The following is a 24,267-nucleotide window of genomic DNA, read 5'->3' as shown; positions in this document are numbered from 1 at the left end:
CAACAGCCTGAGGTATCAAGACATTTGTGCTGCCCATTACATTACAAACCACAGGAGAGGGCAAATTCTCCAGCAGGATAGCGCTCCTTCTCATACTTCAGCCTCCACATCAAAGCTCCTGAAAGCAAAGAGTGCTCCAGGATTGGCCAGCCCAGTAACCAGACATGAACATTATTGAGCATGTCTGGGGTAAGATGAAGGAGGAGGCGTTGAAGATGAACACAAAGACTCTTGATGAACTCTGGGAGTCCTGCAAGAAGGCTTTCTTCACCATTCCAGATGACTTTATTAATCAGTGATTTGAGTCATGTCAGAGATGTATGGATGCAGTCCTCCAAGCTCATGATGGAGTCAGACACAATATTCATTCTGTTTCCACTGCAGCATGAGCACATATTCTATACTGGACATTATTGAAGGTTCAGTGAGCAGACTTTAGTCTAAGCAGAGTCAGACCTTACTGTCCTAATCAAATCATTCATAATCAAGGCATGATCAGATTATATTGTGCTCAGATAAGCCTCATCTAGAGGCCTTTACCTCTCATATAAGACACTTCTGATACCAAATGATCAACTAGAAGTCCAGTTATTATCTGTGTTCCTAAAACTTGGCTAGGCCACAAGACTTTTGTCAGGGAGTGTTGCAGATCTGAAATGTTCACATGTCCATCATCACAGTGCTTCAGTATTATTATTATTCTACTATTATTCCCTCCAGAACTGTCTTGAGCATCTGTCTGCTCTGCCATCTCACACCTCTGAAAGCCACCGCATTCACTGTGTTTGGTCTTCTGGTCTTCTTGGTCATTTATTAGAGGAGAACAAACACCACAGTGGAGAATCCCAACAGTGCAGCACAGTCCACTTCTCTCAGTGATATCTGTGCATGTTTAGCAGGAGCTGAGGAGGTCATTTTCTCCTGTTTCTCATCCACTGTAAACGCTGCTTTACTCACTAATGTTTTACGCAATATTCCAGTTTTGAGCATAAATCTAATTCACATTTTTGGATGGAAACACAGCCTGTTTCCAGTCATTCAGCCACCATAAACATTCTTTTCCTGACTGTGTTCCAGTGACATGACTGGAAACACATTTTACTCACAGATACACAACAGAAACCACACCACACCCACACTCCGACACACACACACACACACACACACACACACACACACACACACACACACACACACACACACACACACACACACACACACACACACACACTAATGTTCATCAAACACACATGCAAATACTAGCAGAGGAGACGAGTAATGATTTACAGTTCCTCCAGAACAGTGTTGTTGTGTTGCTGCAGTAAACATGAGTCTGCTGTGACGTCACATTCACATTCAGAGAGTCCAGAGGAAGCGTGTTGATCGCGTGTTCCTGACGTGACCCAACAGGTATTTCTAGTACTGAGAAGTGCTGCGTTAGTGCAGAGTTACGCTGGGAGACGTTCAGATGTGAAATGAAAGCTTCTCAGTCATCGGAGCAGAAATAAACCGGTTTCTAGACACCCTAACTGAGTCACACTGCACTTCTGTGAAAGAGCTGGGTCTGTCAGCGAAAAGGGATCAGCAAATGTTTCCGCCCAGACTTTGGATTTTACATCCCATAATACTAAGTTAACATCCCACAATTCTGAGTTTATATTAGGGCTGTGCAGTTTGGGGAAAATATATAATTGCGATTTTTTTGAGAGATATTGTGATTTGAATGTGATTTAATTTTTATAGTTGAGATTCAGCTCAATAATCTTTACATCGTGGCAACGACTCTGCCACAGCTCCTAAAACTTACCTATTTTTTTCGGTGTCTGTGACTTTGAAGCCAAAATATTCCCATATTACCAATGCTGTTGATCTTTGTTATTAATTTGTCTATTAATGCTTCTGAAGCAGCAGACACCATTATCCCACTTGTCTGTGCTTTCCTGTTTGTTTGTATTGTGGGCGTTCCACATAGTTTAGTTCTGCAATTTTGATTGGGCAGAACGAAAGTGTGCTCACTGAATTGGCATGTAAGACTGTCACACACAGATGACAGTCATGCATTTGCTCTGGGCGGGGGAAGTTAAATAATACATACATATTTCATATTACAACATTTCAAATTTTGATTGCGATTGGATTTCAATTAAAATCGCACAGTCCTCGTTTACATCCCATAATAATGAGGTTGCGTCCCATAATTCTAAGTTTACATCCCACACTCTCAGAAATAAAGGTACGCGAGCTGTCTCTGGGGTGGTACCTTTTCAAAAGGTACACATTTGTACTTGAAGGGTCCATATTGCTACCTCAACAGTATATATTAGTCCCTAAACATTTTAGGAGGAACACTTTTGTACTTTTTAGGTACTAATATGTACCCTTGAGGTATCAATATAGACCTTTTAGATACAAATTTGTATCTTTCGAAAAGGTGCCACCCCAGTGACAGCTCGCGTGCCTTTATTTCTGAGAGTGCATAATTCTGGGTTTTCGTCCCATAAAATTGAGTTTACATCCCATAATACTGAAATTACATCAAATAATACTGTTTACATCCCATAATACTGAGTTTACATCCTGCATTTATGAGTTTACATCCCATAATACTAAATTTACATCCCATAATACTGAGTTTACACCCCATAATTTCAAGTTTATATCTTTTAATACTTAGTTTACATTCTGCATTTATGAATGTACCGCCGAATGAACTGCCAACTTATCCAGCATATGTTTTATGCAGCGGATGCCCTTCCAGCTGCAACCCATCACTGGGAAACACCCATACACACTCATTCTCTCTCACACACACACACACACTATGGACAGTTTAGTTCATCGGTTCCCCTATAGCGCATGTGTTTGGACTGTGGGGGAAACAGGAGCACCCGAAGGAAACCCACGCCAACACGGAGAACATGCAAACTCCACACAGAAACACCAACTGACCCAGCCGAGACTCAAACCAGTGACCTTCTTGCTGTGAGGCAATCGTGCTACCGTGGAGCCCAATATTAAATTTATATCCCATAATTCTTAGTTTACATCCCATAATAAAATAAATTTTAGTACCACCAAAAAGCTGACACGGGAAATTTAGTGGGTAGAAGTTTGCTATATACAGCTGAAGTCAGAATTATTAGCCCCCATTGAATTTTTTTTCTTTATCAAGTATTTCCCAAATGATGTTGAACAGATTCAGGAATTTTTCACAGTATGTCTGATAATATTTGTTCTTCTGGAGAAAGTCTTATTTGTTTTATTTCAGCTAGAATAAAAGCAGTTTTTAATAATTTTAAACTCATTTTAAGGTCAATATTATGAACCCTTTTAAGCTATATATTTTCGATAGTCTACAGAACAAACCATCATTACACAATAACTTGCCTAATTACACTAAATTTACCTTAATTAACCTAATTGAGCCTTTAAGTGTCACTTTAAGCTGAATACTAGTGTCTTGAAGAATATCTAGTCTAATATTATTTACTGTCATCATGACAAAGATAAAACTGCTATCCTAATATTTCTGACTTCAACTGTGTGTGTGCATATATATATAAAATGCTTTAGGCACGTAGAACACCATCATTCTAATCATCTAAATCGCAGCGTCATCACATTCAGAAATAACAGTTTGTTTGCAAAAGCCGCTATATCCCGAGAACCAATCAGAAGGGGCGAATCGTATCATATGTGTTCAATGTAGCAGCGCACTGATACGCCGGCTTTATGAGGAGACTGTTTTATTCCACTTTCTATTTTCAAAAATGGAGTTTGATGAACTGGATGAAGCGGTCCGACTGTCAGTGAATGCCAAATAAAATCGTCCCTTCCCTCAAAACTCTGTGCATTATAAGAACAAGAAAACACACTGTACTGTCAGAAGTGTAGCATGCATTCATAATGTGTTTTTGCGCAGCGACGCTACTTTGAATGAGTTTACTATAGATTAAACGGCAACTGCATTTCACGAAAGACACAGTTAAGAAGCTTTTCTTTTATCCCACCTGGATGCCTTGAGGATAAACAAGAGACCAAGACCTTGAGTATGGTGAGAATGAATGAACGACAGCTTCTAAAATTGTCTGAGAGACATCCTCTTTTTTGCCCAGTACGCCTACCCTGTGTTTTATTGGCTAATGTAAGCTATTCTTTAGAGATAAATGTACTGTATAAAACTGTACATTATTTATATTACCTCACAATACCTATACATCTGATAAGCTTTTTATATTAATGGACGATGCACAGATATTGATGTTTCACAATGTTTTTAAACTGCATTATTTGAATCTACCAAGTTTAATATACAATGTTTACAGTGTTCACATTGCTCTACTTACATTAAATCTGAATCCCAAATATCAGAAATGACAACAGATTGTTGAGATTTAATTAATGTCAGTTTTAATGTTATTGATTAATGCACTTACTTGACAGACTTCATTCATTTTCCTTCTGCTTTTTCCCTGGTTTATCACAGTGGAATGAACCACCACTTACTTGACAGATTTATACATTTTAAGTGAAGTTTCATAAACTAATTTCGAGAGGAGCACGTGATATGATTGAGCTCGTCTGGCCACTCATCTGTAATCAGTAATAATCCAATCAGAGTGATCCTAGTTTACTATAAATGGATCATTTTCTTCCTACTGCTCTATCTTTGTTTGGAAGAATCCCCCCTTCCACCCCATCTCCTCCTTTTCGAGACCTTCCTGATCTCAGATCTCCTGATATGCTTATTGACCGGGCGGGAGTCCTAGGCTCAAATATCTCTGAGTTCAGGGTTCTCTCCTGGGACAGCATGCCAAACCTGCTTTAAATGCCAAGCATATCTAAGTAGGAACTCTTGAAATTGTAGGTGGTTTGTGTAATGTGTTTTATGTTTGGTAAAATAACTTCTAATGGCATCTTCATTTTCAATTAATTACACTGTCTTGTCTCAATAGGTGGATTTAGAGGTTTTTGCATAAAAAGCAGACGTGGATTCAGCTAGTTTTGATGCAAAAGAAAATCTACCTTGTTAAAAACCAAAGACCTGCCATTTGACTAAAGTGACATTTTTGAAAAAAAAAAAAGCTATTTTATTTAGCAGCTAATAACCTTATCATTATGTATAAAATGAAACTTCTGAACGGAATCAGAGGAGCCTGATAGAAAATGCTCATTTACAAGACGAGGTCTGATGGATTTAGAGGGTTTTACATCTGAACTCTTCATATATTAATGGTTGTTGATCACACTGAATGCATTGTTTGCGATGAGAGTGCCTTTTTGACTGGTTTTCTAATGGTGTTCTGCTGCTTCTGTGCCCTGTACGCCTCATATTTTAACCGGCTGCTGCACCTCCTGTTTTTGCCGTTTTGCTGTAAGACTTCACATAAGGGCCAATCACATCGAACGCAACTTTACATTCTGAGAATGCGAGGTGCATGACACTGCACTTCCTATGTCGCTAGGCAACCTTAGGCTCGGGCCTGTATTGACCTTATTCTGCGATGCGGAAGCGCGCTTGGTTTTGCGATTGTTTCAGTACTTCAGATTCAGTTTCCTTTGGGAGAAATGACTAGGATCAATAAACAGCAGAAAACAGTTAAACTACTCGCTCTACAAACAAGTGTGTGCATGACGTTACAGACAAAGCAGAATAATATAATAAGCAACCATCAGTTTAAAACATTAAGCAGCGTAACGAGCTTTTCTTTAATGTCTAAAAGTGAATGGAAGTCAATGAGACTGGAAGTCTCCAGCCCAAAATATTTAAACCGCTGCTCCCGCTCCTACGCAAATAATAAGGTCAAAAAGATTCTGACGGTTTGATAACCTTGGATAAAAACGTCACTATCAGTATTGTGATGACTGCTCTATAATGAGTTCTAATTAAATGTCTGAGTAAAACCACATCTTTTTCCTTTATTGAACTCAATATATTTCATTTTAAGAAACATTTAAAACATTTTGGAGCAGTAAACATGTCAGGCTAAATATGTGCTGTCTGCTGTCATCATTAGCTTCAGAAACACTGATTTCTGTACGGAGGCATCTTTGCAGATCATTCTGTTCTGTGGATATCCAGTAAAGCCACTGCGCTGTTCAGCTCTACAGCATGCTGGATGTCGGTGTTGAAGAGGTTTGTTTTTCAGGTGTTTGCTGAATTGTAGGCTGACCAGCAGCCTTGAAGGTGGAGAGGCTTTTTCTGCTGAAGATGCTGGTGGCCTGGGGTGACACGGTGGCTCAGTGGTTAGCACTGTGGCCTCACAGCAAGAAGGTTTCTGGTTCGGATCTCGGCTGGGTCAGTTGGTGTTTCTGTGTGGAGTTTGCATGTTCTCCCCGTGTTGGTGTGGGTTTCCTCCGGGTGCTCCGGTTTCCCCCACAGTCCAAACACATGCGCTATAGGGGAACTGATCAACTACATTGGCCGTAGTGTATGAGTGTGTGTGTGAATGAGTGTGTATGGATAGGCATCGGCTGTGTAAAACATATACTGGATAAGTTGGCGGTTCATTCCGCTGTGGCGACCCCTGATGAATAAAGAGACTAGGCTGAAGGAAACTGAATAAATGGATACTGTTGGCCTAAAAAACTAAATAAGTTTGTGTTACATTAACGTGTTGTGTGATTATTATTATTATTTTTCTTTCACTAGTTTCTTTCTCTCTCTTCTCTACCATTTCAATCCACACAGTGGCTCTGATTGGCTACCGCTGCCCAGCTGTTTGCCGTGTCCCCTGCTGACATCATCACACGCTCTCCAATCCAGCCGCTGCCACCGTGGCATAAAAGTGGTGACAGGACGATACTCGCAGGCCTGGGTCACTTGAATTTCTGTGTTGTGTGTCAGTGAATTTGCAATCTGTTTTCAGTGTGTGTTACAGTCTGGTATATGTCCGCTGTTATTTGTCTATTCTCCATTTGTCTACCATCAGTGTAACGCGCATCTGAGGTTGGAGAGTGGGACAGGTAAGAATGCTGCGCGACATACATTGTGCACACGTAGGCTTTAAATATCACTTTTGATAGACACACTAGGTAAGGGGCGTGCTCCACCCGCTGTACTGTTGTTTTTCTCTTACATTAGTGTAGGTCAGCTAGTGAAGATTTGCTTTTCAATAACTGCTGTATTTTTCTTTTGGATAGTTATGGTGGAGGTTGGGCCAATAGATTAGCTTGTTTTGTTTGATTTATTTCTATAGTTTGGGCTGTGCAATATGGGGAAAATATATAATTGCGATTTTTTTTGAGCGATATTGTGATTTGAATGTGATTTAATTTTTATAGTCGAGATTCAGCTCAATAATCTGCTCCCATCTACCAGTTCGAACATTTTCTGTGCCGTTTGTTGTCTGTAATTTTCAATATACTCTTGTAAATATTTATTGTCTTTCTATATACATATTTTTACACTGATTATCACTTCCTTTGTAAATAAACTTGCTTTATTGCATTTAGTTAGTCTTGGTATTTTGTCCTCTACTTGTTGATATTGTGTGTATGCTTTTGTTTCTCGCCCAAAATTAATGTTACTCTCCTTCCCCTTGACTGACCATCTTTAAGATTGTAACATTACTCATTAAAAAAACACATTAAAAACTTGCATATGCCACACAAACAATATAAATTAAAACCTTGACTTTTCCGAACTATGGTAAACCTTGAAATAGCGGCCGCTAGTCTCTCCTCCATCTTTAAAAGTCTCCGTAGTCATCTTGACAACACAAACACAGCTGTCCATCAATAGAAACCCCACCTCTGCCTTTATTTGATTGGACAGTGAGAAAATGCTTGACTGGCGTCGCACTTTTCCCGCTCAGAGTTGACCCTTTAACTGCAGAGCGCAATGGCAAAATCGCAAGGTGCAGCAGACAGTTAAAACGCAAGGCGCAGAGGGCACATAAGCAGCAAAACACTGTGGCGGTGTCCGAAATCGCCTACTACTCAATATGTACTGTGTTTGAATTTAAACGTACTATTCGATCGTTAGAAAAGCGCGTTCTATACAGTATGAATGAAACTTGGATGTACTACACCCACCATTTTGTCATCAGCACGTGACCTACCCACGTCAGCTGTGTTGATTCACTCCCATTCATGAATTCTCTCATAGTGCATCATGGAATACTGTAGTGTCCATCAGATGCACACTTCAGAATCTCGCTGATAGTAGCAGGTCAGTAGGTCATAGTGTGGAAGTATGCGATTTCAGATGCAGCTGAGTGAAACATATTTTCCTGATCATGTTGATCAATCTAAAAGGCTTTTTCTTGTGTCTTACCTGGAATGGCGTTGATCTGGTTTGTTTCTGTCTGAATGTTCTGAAACACACACAGAGAACAGATCATTAAGTCACACACACGTCAGCCACTAATAAGTGTTTGCAGCAGAATCAACAGCAGATCTGAGGCATAATTGATGTCCTGTAGACCTGGGACAGTGTTGACAACATAAGACGTCATGTTGCAGAAATATAGCATCATCAGATGTCACTGGAAAACACTGAATGCTGTCATAAAAATGTCAAAATGCATGAATTAGGAAACAAGTGCATGCTCTCAGACATGTGTATCTTCATCTTTAGACAACACAATATTGTTTTAACATTAAAAACCATTATTTTACTGGAATAACCCTGATTTTTGTCGATCACAACACATAACAACATGTTGATGATACATGGCTGACTTGTAGCTCTGACGTGAAGTTTTTAAATGACTGAAAAACAGCAGAATATCAATCATAAGTGCCCACAACCTACAGTTTATGATCATATCTCTGTTTTATTCGGTTGATATGTGATCCAATTATTGGTAGCTTGAAATATGAGCAGATTGTGCTGCATTTCTATGCAGATCCCAGAGTAGCCGCCATTGCAACCCATTGATTTGCCCGCCAGGTCATGTGACTGAAAACTATCATTAGATTTTAATGAGTTATTAAGCATATATGGGTTAGGCATAAAATTTAAGCACATCTAACGAGTTAATAAACTTATAAATTAACCTACTCTAAGATTAATAAATGCTTTGTCATTTTCATCATGACTTTAGTTTAATTAACAATAACATTATCATGCATATATTTTATTATCATGATGCATTGCATTACTGAATATCAGCACATGTAGCTTATCAATTAATTAAAATGAGTAAAGAAATCCATAAATAACTTTAATGCATAATTAAATGATTAAATACATAAATAAATAAATGATTAAATGCATAAATAAATAAATGATTAAATGCATAAATAAATAAATGATTAAATGCATAAATAATTAAATGATTAAATGCATAAATAATTAAATGATTAAATGCATAAATAATTAAATGATTAAATGCATAAATAATTAAATGATTAAATGCATAAATAATTAAATGATTAAATGCATAAATAATTAAATGATTAAATGCATAAATAAATAAATGATTAAATGCTTAAATAATTAAATGATTAAATGCATAAATAAATTAATGAATAAATGCTTAAATAATTAAATGATTAAATGCATAAATAAATAAATGATTAAATGCATAAATAAATAAATGATTAAAGGCATAAATAATTAAATGATTAAATGCATAAATAAATTAATGATTAAATGCATAAATAAAAAATGATTAAATGCATAAATAAATAAATGATTAAATGCATAAATAATTAAATGATTAAATGCATAAATATTTAAATGATTAAATGCATAAATAATTAAATGATTAAATGCATAAATAAATAAATGTTTAAATGCATAAATAATTAAATGATTAAATGCATAAATAAATAAATGATTAAATGCATAAATAAATAAATGTTTAAATGCATAAATAATTAAATGATTAAATGAATAAATAATTAAATGATTAAATGCATAAATATTTAAATGATTAAATGCATAAATAAATAAATGATTAAATGCATAAATAAATAAATGATTAAATGCATAAATAAATAAATGATTAAATGCTTAAATAATTAAATGATTAAATGCATAAATAAATAAATGATTAAATGCATAAATAAATAAATGATTAAATGCACAAATAAATAAATGATTAAATGCATAAATAAATAAATGATTAAATGCATAAATAAATAAATGATTAAATGCATAAATAAATAAATGATTAAATGCATAAATAAATAAATGATTAAATGCATAAATAAATAAATGATTAAATGCATAAATAAATAAATGATTAAATGCTTAAATAATTAAATGATTAAATGCATAAATAAATAAATGATTAAATGCATAAATAAATAAATGATTAAATGCACAAATAAATAAATGATTAAATGCATAAATAAATAAATGATTAAATGCATAAATAAATAAATGATTAAATGCATAAATAAATAAATGATTAAATGCTTAAATAATTAAATGATTAAATGCATAAATAAATAAATGATTAAATGCATAAATAAATAAATGTTTAAATGCATAAATAAATAAATGATTAAATGCATAAATAAATAAATGATTAAATGCATAAATAATTAAATGATTAAATGCATAAATAAATAAATGATTAAATGCATAAATAAAAAAATGATTAAATGCATAAATAATTAAATGATTAAATGCATAAATATTTAAATGATTAAATGCATAAATAATTAAATGATTAAATGCATAAATAAATAAATGTTTAAATGCATAAATAATTAAATGATTAAATGCATAAATAAATAAATGATTAAATGCATAAATAAATAAATGATTAAAGGCATAAATAATTAAATGATTAAATGCATAAATAAATTAATGATTAAATGCATAAATAAAAAATGATTAAATGCATAGATAATTAAATGATTAAATGCATAAATAATTAAATGATTAAATGCATAAATATTTAAATGATTAAATGCATAAATAATTAAATGATTAAATGCATAAATAAATAAATGTTTAAATGCATAAATAATTAAATGATTAAATGCATAAATAAATAAATGATTAAATGCATAAATAAATAAATGATTAAAGGCATAAATAATTAAATGATTAAATGCATAAATAAATTAATGATTAAATGCATAAATAAAAAATGATTAAATGCATAGATAATTAAATGATTAAATGCATAAATAATTAAATGATTAAATGCATAAATATTTAAATGATTAAATGCATAAATAATTAAATGATTAAATGCATAAATAAATAAATGTTTAAATGCATAAATAATTAAATGATTAAATGCATAAATAAATAAATGATTAAATGCATAAATAAATAAATGTTTAAATGCATAAATAATTAAATGATTAAATGAATAAATAATTAAATGATTAAATGCATAAATATTTAAATGATTAAATGCTTAAATAATTAAATGATTAAATGCATAAATAAATAAATGATTAAATGCATAAATAAATAAATGATTAAATGCACAAATAAATAAATGATTAAATGCATAAATAAATAAATGATTAAATGCATAAATAAATAAATGATTAAATGCATAAATAAATAAATGATTAAATGCTTAAATAATTAAATGATTAAATGCATAAATAAATAAATGATTAAATGCATAAATAAATAAATGTTTAAATGCATAAATAAATAAATGATTAAATGCATAAATAAATAAATGATTAAATGCATAAATAATTAAATGATTAAATGCATAAATAAATAAATGATTAAATGCATAAATAAAAAATGATTAAATGCATAAATAATTAAATGATTAAATGCATAAATAATTAAATGATTAAATGCATAAATAAATAAATGATTAAATGCATAAATAAATAAATGTTTAAATGCATAAATAATTAAATGATTAAATGCATAAATAAATAAATGATTAAATGCATAAATAAATAAATGTTTAAATGCATAAATAAATAAATGATTAAATGCACAAATAAATAAATGATTAAATGCATAAATAAATAAATGATTAAATGCATAAATAATTAAATGATTAAATGCATAAATAAATAAATGAATAAATGCTTAAATAATTAAATGATTAAATGCATAAATAAATAAATGATTAAATGCATAAATAATAAATGTTTAAATGCATAAATAAATAAATGATTAAATGCATAAATAATTAAATGATTAAATGCATAAATAAATAAATGATTAAATGCATAAATAAATAAATGATTAAATGCATAAATAAATGATTAAATGCATAAATAAATAAATGTTTAAATGCATAAATAAATAAATGATTAAATGCATAAATAAATAAATGATTAAATGCATAAATAATTAAATGATTAAATGCATAAATAAATGATTAAATGCATAAATAAATAAATGATTAAATGCATAAATAATTAAATGATTAAATGCATAAATAAATAAATGATTAAATGCATAAATAATTAAATGATTAAATGCATAAATAAATAAATGAATAAATGCTTAAATAATTAAATGATTAAATGCATAAATAAATAAATGATTAAATGCATAAATAAATAAATGTTTAAATGCATAAATAAATAAATGATTAAATGCATAAATAATTAAATGATTAAATGCATAAATAAATAAATGATTAAATGCATAAATAAATAAATGATTAAATGCATAAATAAATAAATGATTAAATGCATAAATAATTAAATGATTAAATGCATAAATAAATAAATGATTAAATGCATAAATAATTAAATGATTAAATGCATAAATAAATAAATGATTAAATGCATAAATAAAAAATGATTAAATGCATAAATAATTAAATGATTAAATGCATAAATAAATAAATGATTAAATGCATAAATAATTAAATGATTAAATGCATAAATAAATAAATGATTAAATGCATAAATAAATAAATGATTAAATGCATAAATAAATGATTAACTGCATAAATAATTAAATGATTAAATGCATAAATAAATAAATGATTAAATGCATAAATAAATAAATGATTAAATGCATAAATAAATAAATGATTAAATGCATAAATAAATAAATGATTAAATGCATAAATAAATAAATGATTAAATGCATAAATAAATAAATGATTAAATGCATAAATAATTAAATGATTAAATGAATAAATAAATGATTAAATGCATAAATAAATAAATGATTAAATGCATAAATAAATAAATGATTAAATGCATAAATAAATAAATGTTTAAATGCATAAATAATTAAATGATTAAATGCATAAATAATTAAATGATTAAATGCATAAATAATTAAATGATTAAATGCATAAATAAATAAATGATTAAATGCATAAATAAATAAATGATTAAATGCATAAATAAATAAATGATTAAATGCATAAATAAATAAATGATTAAATGCATAAATAAATAAATGATTAAATGCATAAATAATTAAATGTTTAAATGCATAAATAATTAAATGATTAAATGCATAAATAATTAAATGATTAAATGCATAAATAAATAAATGATTAAATGCATAAATAAATAAATGATTAAATGCATAAATAAATAAATGATTAACTGCATAAATAATTAAATGATTAAATACATAAATAAATAAATGATTAACTGCTTAAATAATTAAATGATTAAATGCATAAATAATTAAATGATTAAATGAGTAAATAATTAAATGATTAAATGCGTAAAAAAATAAATGATTAAATGCGTAAATAAATAAATGATTAAATGCATAAATAAATAAATGATTAAAGGCATAAATAATTAAATGATTAAATGCACAAATAAATAAATGATTAAATGCATAAATAATTAAATGATTAAATGCATAAATAAATAAATGATTAAATGCATAAATAATTAATGATTAAATGCATAAATAAATAAATGATTAAATGCATAAATAAATAAATGATTAAATGCATAAATAAATAAATGATTAAATGCATAAATAAATAAATGATTAAATGCATAAATAAAAAATGATTAAATGCATAAATAAATAAATGATTAAATGCATAAATAATTAAATGATTAAATGCATAAATAATTAAATGATTAAATGCATAAATATTTAAATGATTAAATGCATAAATAAATAAATGATTAAATGCATAAATAAATAAATGATTAAATGCATAAATAAATAAATGAATAAATGCTTAAATAAAAAAATGATTAAATGCTTAAATAATTAAATGATTAAATGCATAAATAAATAAATGATTAAATGCATAAATAAATAAATGATTAAATGCATAAATAAATAAATGATTAAATGCATAAATAAATAAATGATTAAATGCATAAATAAATAAATGTTTAAATGCATAAATAATTAAATGATTAAATGCATAAATAATTAAATGATTAAATGAATAAATAATTAAATGATTAAATGCATAAATAAATAAATGATTAAATGCATAAATAAAAAATGATTAAATGCATAAATAATTAAATGATTAAATGCATAAATAAATAAATGATTAAATGCATAAATAAATAAATGATTAAATGCATAAATAAATAAATAAATAAATAAATAAATAAATAAATAAATAAATAAATAAATAAATGATTAAATGCATAAATAAAAAATGATTAAATGCATAAATAAATAAATGATTAAATGCATAAATAAATGATTAACTGCATAAATAATTTAATGATTAAATGCATAAATAATTAAATGATTAAATGAGTAAATAATTAAATGATTAAATACATAAATAAATAAATGATTAAATGCATAAATAAATAAATGATTAACTGCTTAAATGATTAAATGATTAAATGCATAAATAATTAAATGATTAAATGAGTAAATAATTAAATGATTAAATACATAAATAAATAAATGATTAAATGCATAAATAAATAAATAAATAAATAAATGATTAAATGCATAAATAAAAAATGATTAAATGCATAAATAAATAAATGATTAAATGCATAAATAAATGATTAACTGCATAAATAATTAAATGATTAAATGCATAAATAATTAAATGATTAAATGCATAAATAAATAAATGATTAAATGCATAAATAAATAAATGATTAAATGCATAAATAAATAAATGATTAAATGCACAAATAAATAAATGATTAAATGCATAAATAAATAAATGATTAAATGCATAAATAAATAAATGATTAAATGCATAAATAAATAAATGATTAAATGCATAAATAAATAAATGATTAAATGCATAAATAAATAAATGATTAAATGCATAAATAAATAAATGATTAAATGCATAAATAATTAAATGATTAAATGCATAAATAAATAAATGATTAAATGCATAAATAAATAAATGATTAAATGCATAAATAAATAAATGAATAAATGCTTAAATAATTAAATGATTAAATGCATAAATAAATAAATGATTAAATGCATAAATAAATAAATGATTAAATGCATAAATAAATAAATAAATAAATAAATAAATGATTAAATGCATAAATAAATAAAAGATTAAATGCATAAATAAATAAAAGATTAAATGCATATATAAATAATTGCATGAATAAATGAGTAAATAAATAATAAAAAAATAAATAAGTAAATAAATAAATAAAATGCAACAATAGAAAAAGCATAAATAAATGTATAAATAAATGTGTAAATAAATGATTAAATGTATAAACAAATGTATAAAATGCATGCATAAATAAAATGAAAGAACAAACAATGTATAAATTATTAAACACAGAAATAAACACATAAATAAATAAAATAAATCAATTATTTAAATAATCAAATGAAATGCAAAAAAGAAAAAGGCTGATATGTGAGCAAAAGATGTTAAAGAGTGAGGAGTCATTAGTCTATTGTTGACAGATCGCTTCACACTGCAGGACACTGAGAGAAACTGGCCTTTTGTCTGAGGAAATACAGCTGTAATTTACAACACACAAACAAAAGCCAAGAAACACACCATATAATCACTGCAGTGTGTGATAATTAATGATCACATGACACAATCTCAGGTCACATGACATAGCCGGAGCCGCAGGTTTAGCTCCATTGCTTTGATAACTCATATATAAAATCATTTGATATAAATATAAAGCATGATATTTTCTAAATACAGCACGATATATGCATGATATATAATATAAATAAAGTGTGATATATTATATAATTCAAGCGTAATATATAATATAAATAAAACATGATATATAATATAAATAAAGCATCATCTATAATATAAATCATGGTATAATATAAATAAAACATGATATATAATATAAATAAAGTGTGCTATATTATATAATTCAAGCGTAATATATAATATAAATGAAGCAAGATATATAATATAAATAAAGCATCATCTATAATATAAAGCATGGTATAATATAAATAAAACATGATATATAATATAAATAAAGTGTGCTATATTATATAATTCAAGCGTAATATATAATATAAATGAAGCAAGATATATAATATAAATAAAGCATCATCTATAATATAAAGCATGGTATAATATAAATAAAACATGATATATAATATAAATAAAGTGTGCTATATTATATAATTCAAGCATAATATATAACATAAATAAAGCAAGATATATAATATAAATAAACCATGACTTAATATATAAATAAAGCATCATCTATAATATCAAGCATGGTATAAAACAAATAAAACATGATATATAATATAAAAAAGCCTCTCCGTGAGGTTTACATGAACACTGAGAGCTGAACCGCTCCTCACTCTCATCTTTTCACACCGATTTGAGAAATTCCTCAGATGAATAAATCTCCGTGTGTGTGTTTGTGTCTGTGTGTGTTTGTGTCTGTCTGTCTGTGTGTGTGTGTGTGTGTGTGTGTGTGTGTGTGTGTGTGTGTGTGTGTGTGTGTGTGTGTGTGTTAGTTTGAGCGCAGAATCAGATTTCATACCATAAAAGTAGGAAACAACACTTAGCCTCTAAACTTCCTCATTCACACTGCTACTGTACAATCACAACCCAAATGATAATTCAAAACTATATATGACTTTAATATAAATATTTAATGTAAATAATAAAGTTTAACATATATATATATAAATATTTTTATATATATATAGTTATCATTTAGAGTGTTTTCAGACATGTTAATATTGATGTTAATATTCATTTTTAGGCAATGCAATAACTGTTAAATGTTATTTAAATGTTATTTTAATCTATTGATAAAATTTTCTCCAAATGTAAAATACAAATGTTATTTACAGCTTTTTGTGTTTAAAATAACATAAAGATGCCATGTTTTCAGACTCTTGAATAATAACGTTTAGATAACACAATATCAATGTTTTAACTCTAGAAGAAGAGCTTTTAATGATTTTAACCCTTTAAAACATTTGTTATTTTGACCAGCTCTGATTTTATTATAATTTAGTTTGATTAAACTGACTTGATATAAAATTAATTAGAAATTTGGAACTTGTTTGACACCCACAGAATAAAACAACTATCACCATATTTCTCAAAAACATACATAATAAACAGAGAACGAGAGGAGAAAATGTGTAAATAGTACAATTTAAAACATACACACTTGTAAAATATATTGAATTTCATCACATTCTCAGACATATGCCTATCAATGTCTATTTTGTTTTGCTTTAGAAAATATTCAGCTCATCTTATGATCACTTAAACGCTCATATTAAAGGGAGAGTTCACCAAAAAAAGGAAAGAAAAATCTGAAAACTGACAGTTTTAATTTACTAGAACTTCTCTGCTAAGCTGCTTTGACACAATCTACAATATAAAAGCTCTACAGAAATAAAGATTAAAATCAAGTGGTTCCAGAACCTTATGAAACCGTTTATTTACCATTTATTAACTTTAATATGGAAGTCAGTAGTTAAAAGTTTCCAACATTTTACCAAATATCTTCTTCTGTGTTTAACAGAAGAAAAAAAAAAACGATGAACAAGTAAAAGTAGAGTAAATGACGACAGAATTTTTATTATTGGGTGAACTGTACCTTTAATAAATGAACACGGAATAAATTATATTTTTAATATACAACATTTAAAAATCTCATACAACAGCACATCTAACACCAGAGATGGTGATATACTAATTATAGATAATCTTAGAAATGATATGTAACCTACAACAGACATAACATAGTAATAAAAAAACATGTTTTTAGTGATTCACAATTGTTTTGGGTTTATTTTTAGTGGTGAATATATTATGGGATGTTGATCTCTGCTTTGTCCATGTGTGATATTGAAAATTCAACTATAAAGTTCAACAATGAGACTTTCGTTGACATTTAAGCAATAAAATAATGTACAATAAATAATATCTAGAGAAATAAGTTTATTACATGATGTTTGTAGCATAATACACAACACCAACCCAGACAATACATCACTTTAAACTACTAAAATGCTAATAAAAGTCACTTTTTATAACTTTTCAGGCTTAAAAGTATATAAATAAAGATTAAGATCCCATAATAGAATTAAAAACCATCAACAAAGAGTGAAAAGTAAAAACATGACTCACTAAATACGATATTCTCTACAGTGTGTGCTATAGGGAGGTTTAAAACAACAGTTGATGAACGTGTTTATTTCAGCTGCTGTGATTACTATAAACAGTATTGTGTGTGTTTGTTTGTTTGTTTGTTTGTTTACCTGAGCTCCGTCTCCCGCCGCCAGTTTCGCGTAACCGCTCCTCGTCCTCCTCAGATCGAGCCTCCGCCATACCGAAAAAAAGACCTTTATTTACCGTTTATTCAGCGTCTATTTACCGTCTGAAAACCACCCGGACAGCACCGAGCCGCATTCCTGCTCGTGATCCTCCAGGAAAGTGTCTGTAACAGTGATGCGAGTCTTCCTGCGGCCCGCAGGAGGTGTTTCAGGCTGATACTGAGGCTGTCATTACATTTAGTTTCTGTTTTGTGTCTAAAAACAACTTGGAGAAACTCGGAGAAACTGGAGGAGGATCGGGATCTATTGTCGGGACGCACGGACGTCAACAGGAAGTAAAAACACAGCGAACACGCAGAGGGAGGAGCCGCAGCCGAACAATAACTTTAACAGCACTTTACATCTATTATTCGATTATTATTAATATTAGCAGTATTATTCAAGTATTTAGATTTCTTGAGGAAGACTTTATCTCCTTTGTAAAAACGTCATAAATAACCACACTGCCGAAAATAAAACAGTAGATTATGAATTATTTGATATTATTTATGCTTTTATCTTTGTCAATCACACTTTAAAAAGTCTTTATAGCTAATTAACAGGCAGGAAAAGAACAGTAGAAAACAAATATTTTAAAATTAAATAAAATAATACAATTAAAATTAAACACTTACACAATACAAAACAATACATGCTGTTAAAAACACAGTCTTTTTGAACTACGACAAAAATATAGAGAAGGAAGCTGATGTTATTAATCTTTTGATAATATTTACAAACTACCATATTCACAGATGCAAATTTAATAACCAAAAACCATTTTATCCTGCTATACTAACTGAATTAAAACATTATACAAACAACATAAAGCAAAGCACTAATAAAAAAGCCATCAAAACCACCTTTTTACTTGAAACCTTCAAGATCTTGTAATCTCACACGGCCCATCTCTTTTAGTATGTATATATACACACATTGTCTTAAATATGTTTTGTTCTGTAAACCCTTGACATTTTTATTTATTTGTTTATTTATTTATTTTATATATATATTTCTTTTTTCTCCATTTCTTTTTGTATTGTCCTAATGTTGTTCTTTAAGCATTAATAAAAAATAAAAATAAAAAAACAGTCTTTATAACGAACCACCCTACAAAATCAGATAAAAAAACACTTTAAATGTCTTTATAATCAAACATCCTGCACAGATAAAACAACTGAAAGCAATAGATTATAAAATAAATAAGAAAAACGCACCTAAAACATCTTTATAACTAACCACCCTGCAGAAATAAACAATAGAAAACAATTAATAGCACAAACACACCTAATAGACTTTATAGCTAACAATCCTGCAAATTAAACACAATATAAAACAATAGATTATAAAATAAATAATAAAAACACACTTAAAATGCCTTGATAACTAACCACCCTGCAGAAATAAAACAACAGAAAACAATAGATTATAAACAAAATAATAAAAATACACTTAATAAGTCTTTATAACTAACCACCGTACAGAAATAAAACAGAAAGCTCAATCTCAAAGGATTCTAAAATAATTATCATTAAAACCATTACCAAGTAAACCAGCAGTTTTTACCATTAAACCAGTGCGTTTTTAGATTTTCTATTGCGTTTATTGCATATTTCAGTAGGATTTTTATAGTAATTCTTATCCCACACATTTGTTTTGGTATTATTTTTAACATTAATATTTAGGATGATCTTTTTTTTTTTTCATTTATATTTGTACTTATTTACACTCAGTAACTTTAGTGCTGGAAAATTAAACTCATTTCAGCTATTAGACAATAAAAAATTAGTTTAGTTTTTTTTTTCCCCTTTTAATTTGACCCGTATTTTAAATAAGAAAACATTTTTAACAGTTCTCCTATATACTTCTACCAATATAGTCACTATAACCACAAATACTTTGTGTTCATTCTTTATAATTCATTATTAAGAATATTATAAATAATCTATTATAATCTAGAACAATCTAAATAATCTATAGTCATAAAATATTCATTCATTTTGCTTTAACTTAGTCCCTTTATTCATCAGGGGTCACCACACCACGGAATGAACTGCCAACTATTTCAGCATATGTTTTATGCAGGGGATGCTCTTCCACTTGAAACCCAGTACTGGGAATCATAAAATACAATAAACTATAAATTACAAAAATCCCACCAATTATTTATCGCTATTATAAGAACGAACATTTAATTTACTATTAAAAGTTTGTGACAAAAATGTGCTTGGTGTGAAATTGCTTTTACACACCCAAAAATAATGAATAATTCAATAATTAAAATTTAATACTAAGTTTTTCTTATTATGTGCAAAGTACAGTAAATGTCGTGTCCATGTTTTGGCCAATATGTGTTTGGAAGTGCTTTTCTGAATTATGTGTTGACTATTGTGATGTAACAATCAATAATCAATATAAAGTAAATATAAACAATAAAAAACCGACATGCATTTGTGTGCTTATTAATATATTTCTTTCTCCAGTATTACACTGAAACTATTTAACACTATAATAAACACACAAATATAAATAAACAGCACACCACAAATGGAGATTTAATTCACCACCAGGGGGCAGAACAACATGACAAAAACACATTAAAACAAGCCAAATTTTCAGATTTTTGATCGTTCTGTAAAAATATGCATAGAAAAACTTTACATTTACATCATGAAACATTTCATAACTTGCTTCAAAACGCATTAAGGTTGCCCAAATGCACATTAAAATAAAATAAGGCTATAAATATTCCGCCTTCTGCTCACATTTAACAAGATTTAGTTTTGAACTCCAGAAATCTCATTGAAAATTAATGATTAATCGCATTTAAATAAAAGTTTGTTTTGATATGTGTGTGCACTATATATATATATTTATTATGTGTATGTGACACACAAAACTATAAAAAAAAAATATTATTATTGATAAGTGTGTGCACTATATATATATATATATATATATATATATATATATATATATATATATATATATATATATATATATATATATATATATAAATAAGCATTTTCTCAAATATATGCATGCATGTGTGTATTTATATATACATATTAAATATACACAGCACACACAGTTCAATAGCATCAAAACAAAATTTTATTTGCCCAGCACTATTATATATAGAATTTAAAGTGACTTTAGTGACTGTTTGAGCACTAATTATATATAATTATTAAAAAAAAACAGCATTAAAAACAAACTAATCTCTTGAAAAATTCCTATTGGATTTAATTGAGTTACATATTTAAATAACTCAGGCTGATATGAATGAACAAAACTCTTGATTATTATTATTAATAGAAAAAAAAGTGCTTAAAGTCGACATGAAAACAAAATCTGCTTCAGTTTGGTCGTAATATGAATGATTCCTCAGTGCATGTTCAACTCTTTATAATTATATATAAAAATATAATTATTCATGATGCAAGTTCATTATACAAACTATTTTTCATAGTTTTTCCTTGAATATCATCAGAAATGAATGCATTGTAAATGTAGTTTGATCCCAGCAGGCGCAGGACATCAACATGACGTCAGATTGATGTTGTACCCTAACGTTGCAGGGACGTTGCATTTTGTTTGGAAATGAAAATCAGGTTGACATCAGAACCCAACATCAGGCTGACGTCAATGTCCTACCTAAAATCAACCAAGTATCAATGTCTAATAATGTTACAGCTTAATGTTGTGTGGACGTTATCAATATGACGTCTATCAGATGTTGCATTTCAGTCGCCATACTTGACAAATAAATGTCAGTGTCTGATGTCAATATGACCTTGATTTAAGATGTTGGGTCGACGTTTCCAACACAACCTAAAATCAACCATATATCAACGTCATTTCATGTCATTATTGGATGTCGTTGTCCTTAGATGCTGCCTAGACATTGAATTTTGGCCATGTGATGTCACGACCTAAATCAAACCTAATATTAACATCTTATGAGGTTGTGCGCCTGCTGAGATGTTGAGTCTTAAGGGACAGTACACCCAAAACCTCCATGGTCAAAATAAAAACACTACGCCTGTTTATCTCCAGCATTTTCTCAGTGTATCTTCCATTTGTGTTCAATATAAACTTTAAAAAGGTTTAAATGAGTAAAGGATGAGGGAGAATATTCAATCTTGTATGTACTGTCCCTTTAAATATAATTTACGATTGACTGGTTAATAGTAGTGAATGTGTTTTGCGAGTCACATGACGGTGTATAATAACACAGAAATATAACATAATTTAACCTGTACATATGTTAATGACAAGGAATGAAGTAATAACTCATATAACAAGGGGTGTCCAAACTCGGTTCTGGAGGGCCGGTGTCCTGGAGAGTTTAGCTCCAACCCTAATAAAGCAGCTAATCAAGCTCTTACTAGATATACTAGGAGCTGCCTGGTAGGTGTATTGAAGCAAGTTATAGGTAAACACCCCAGGACAGCAGCCCTCCAGGACCGAGTTTGGACACCCTTGTCATATACACAAACCACTGATGCAACACATAATACAAGACTTTTTTAAAGAAACAGTTCACTCAAAAATGAAAATGTGGCTGTTTAGTGTAAATAAAGGATAATGTACATCCTGCCGGTGGTTATTACAGAATAAAGTCACGTTTATGGTTTATTTAGATCCCCTTCAGCCACTAAATAACATTAAAAAACATTGTTTAGATTCCAGCGGTAATGAATTACACTTTCTTTTTACCGGTTTCTCTTTATTACAAACATTCAGGTTTTTATAAATGTGTTTATATGCTGCAGCTGATCACAGAGAGCTGAACAGATCTTTTAATCCCAGTTTCTTTACGAATCCTGTTCTGTATACATGTTTATATGCGTTACTATGGAGACATGTTAATATGCTCCTGTCAATCAATTCGGTGGGCGGGGAACATCGCACTCCTGCAATCACAGTGCGGTCAGCCTCTAAATCGCTGTGATTTGGATCCTTTTTTAACATCAGGAACTTTAATAAAAGATACTTGTTGTGTTTCTATCACACCAATATGACTGTGGGCACATTATACAGCATGGTTCTGTCCAAACAGCTGACAAACGTTGATTTTGCACCATAGGAGTTAGTATAATTATGATTGCAGAACCCCAAATCTGAAAAGCTTTGGACAGTATGAAAAACACCACGAATAAAAGAAAGTAGTGATTTCTAAATTGACTTGTGTTCATACCTGCCAACATTCAGATCATAAAATCAGGAGATTTTATCCGGAGGTGCGCACGAAGTGAAGAGGGGAGGGGGGTGGTGGGAGACGGGGGCGTGCACGAAGTGAAGAGCATGGGGGAAGGTGCGCGCAAACTGAAAACTGAAGAGCGGGGGTGAAGGTGCGAGCAAACTGGGGAGCGGGTATGAAGATGGTTGCGTGTTGGGTTCGGTGCGCATGGGGACTTAACCAAAAAGCTGGCCGGACTGTACCAAAAACCTGAGAAGCGTGGAGGGGTGTGGGTGGAATTTCGGGAGTTTTCCAGGAGACAATACGGGAGATGGGTGGGAGATGGGTCTGAAATACGGGAGACTCCCGGGAAAAACTGGAGTGTTGGCAGGTATGCTTGTGTTTGATTACAGACAGTATGAACACTATATTTCATGTTTTGTCTGGTCAGTTTAGG

General features: G+C 29.2%; 1 protein-coding gene across 1 annotated transcript in view; it reads right to left on the bottom strand.

Moving 5' to 3' along the window:
• Window positions 1-18,908, bottom strand: part of wu:fy63c09 (uncharacterized protein LOC797544 homolog) — a 39,343-nt gene extending 20,435 nt beyond the window's left edge. Inside the window, exons 1-2 of the mRNA XM_056449356.1 lie at window positions 18,572-18,908; window positions 8,279-8,318 (exon numbers count right to left, since the gene is read on the bottom strand). Coding sequence (XP_056305331.1) covers window positions 8,279-8,318; window positions 18,572-18,641 — 110 coding nt within the window. The 5' untranslated portion in view covers window positions 18,642-18,908. The remainder of the gene's footprint in view (window positions 1-8,278; window positions 8,319-18,571) is intronic.
• Between the last annotated feature and the right edge of the window lie 5,359 nt (window positions 18,909-24,267).

This window comes from Danio aesculapii, chromosome 23, assembly GCF_903798145.1.
Source record: "Danio aesculapii chromosome 23, fDanAes4.1, whole genome shotgun sequence".
In the NCBI taxonomy this organism is placed as follows: Eukaryota; Metazoa; Chordata; class Actinopteri; order Cypriniformes; family Danionidae; genus Danio; species Danio aesculapii.
Note: the sequence above shows the minus strand (reverse complement) of the source record. Positions and strands in the feature narration are given on the sequence as shown.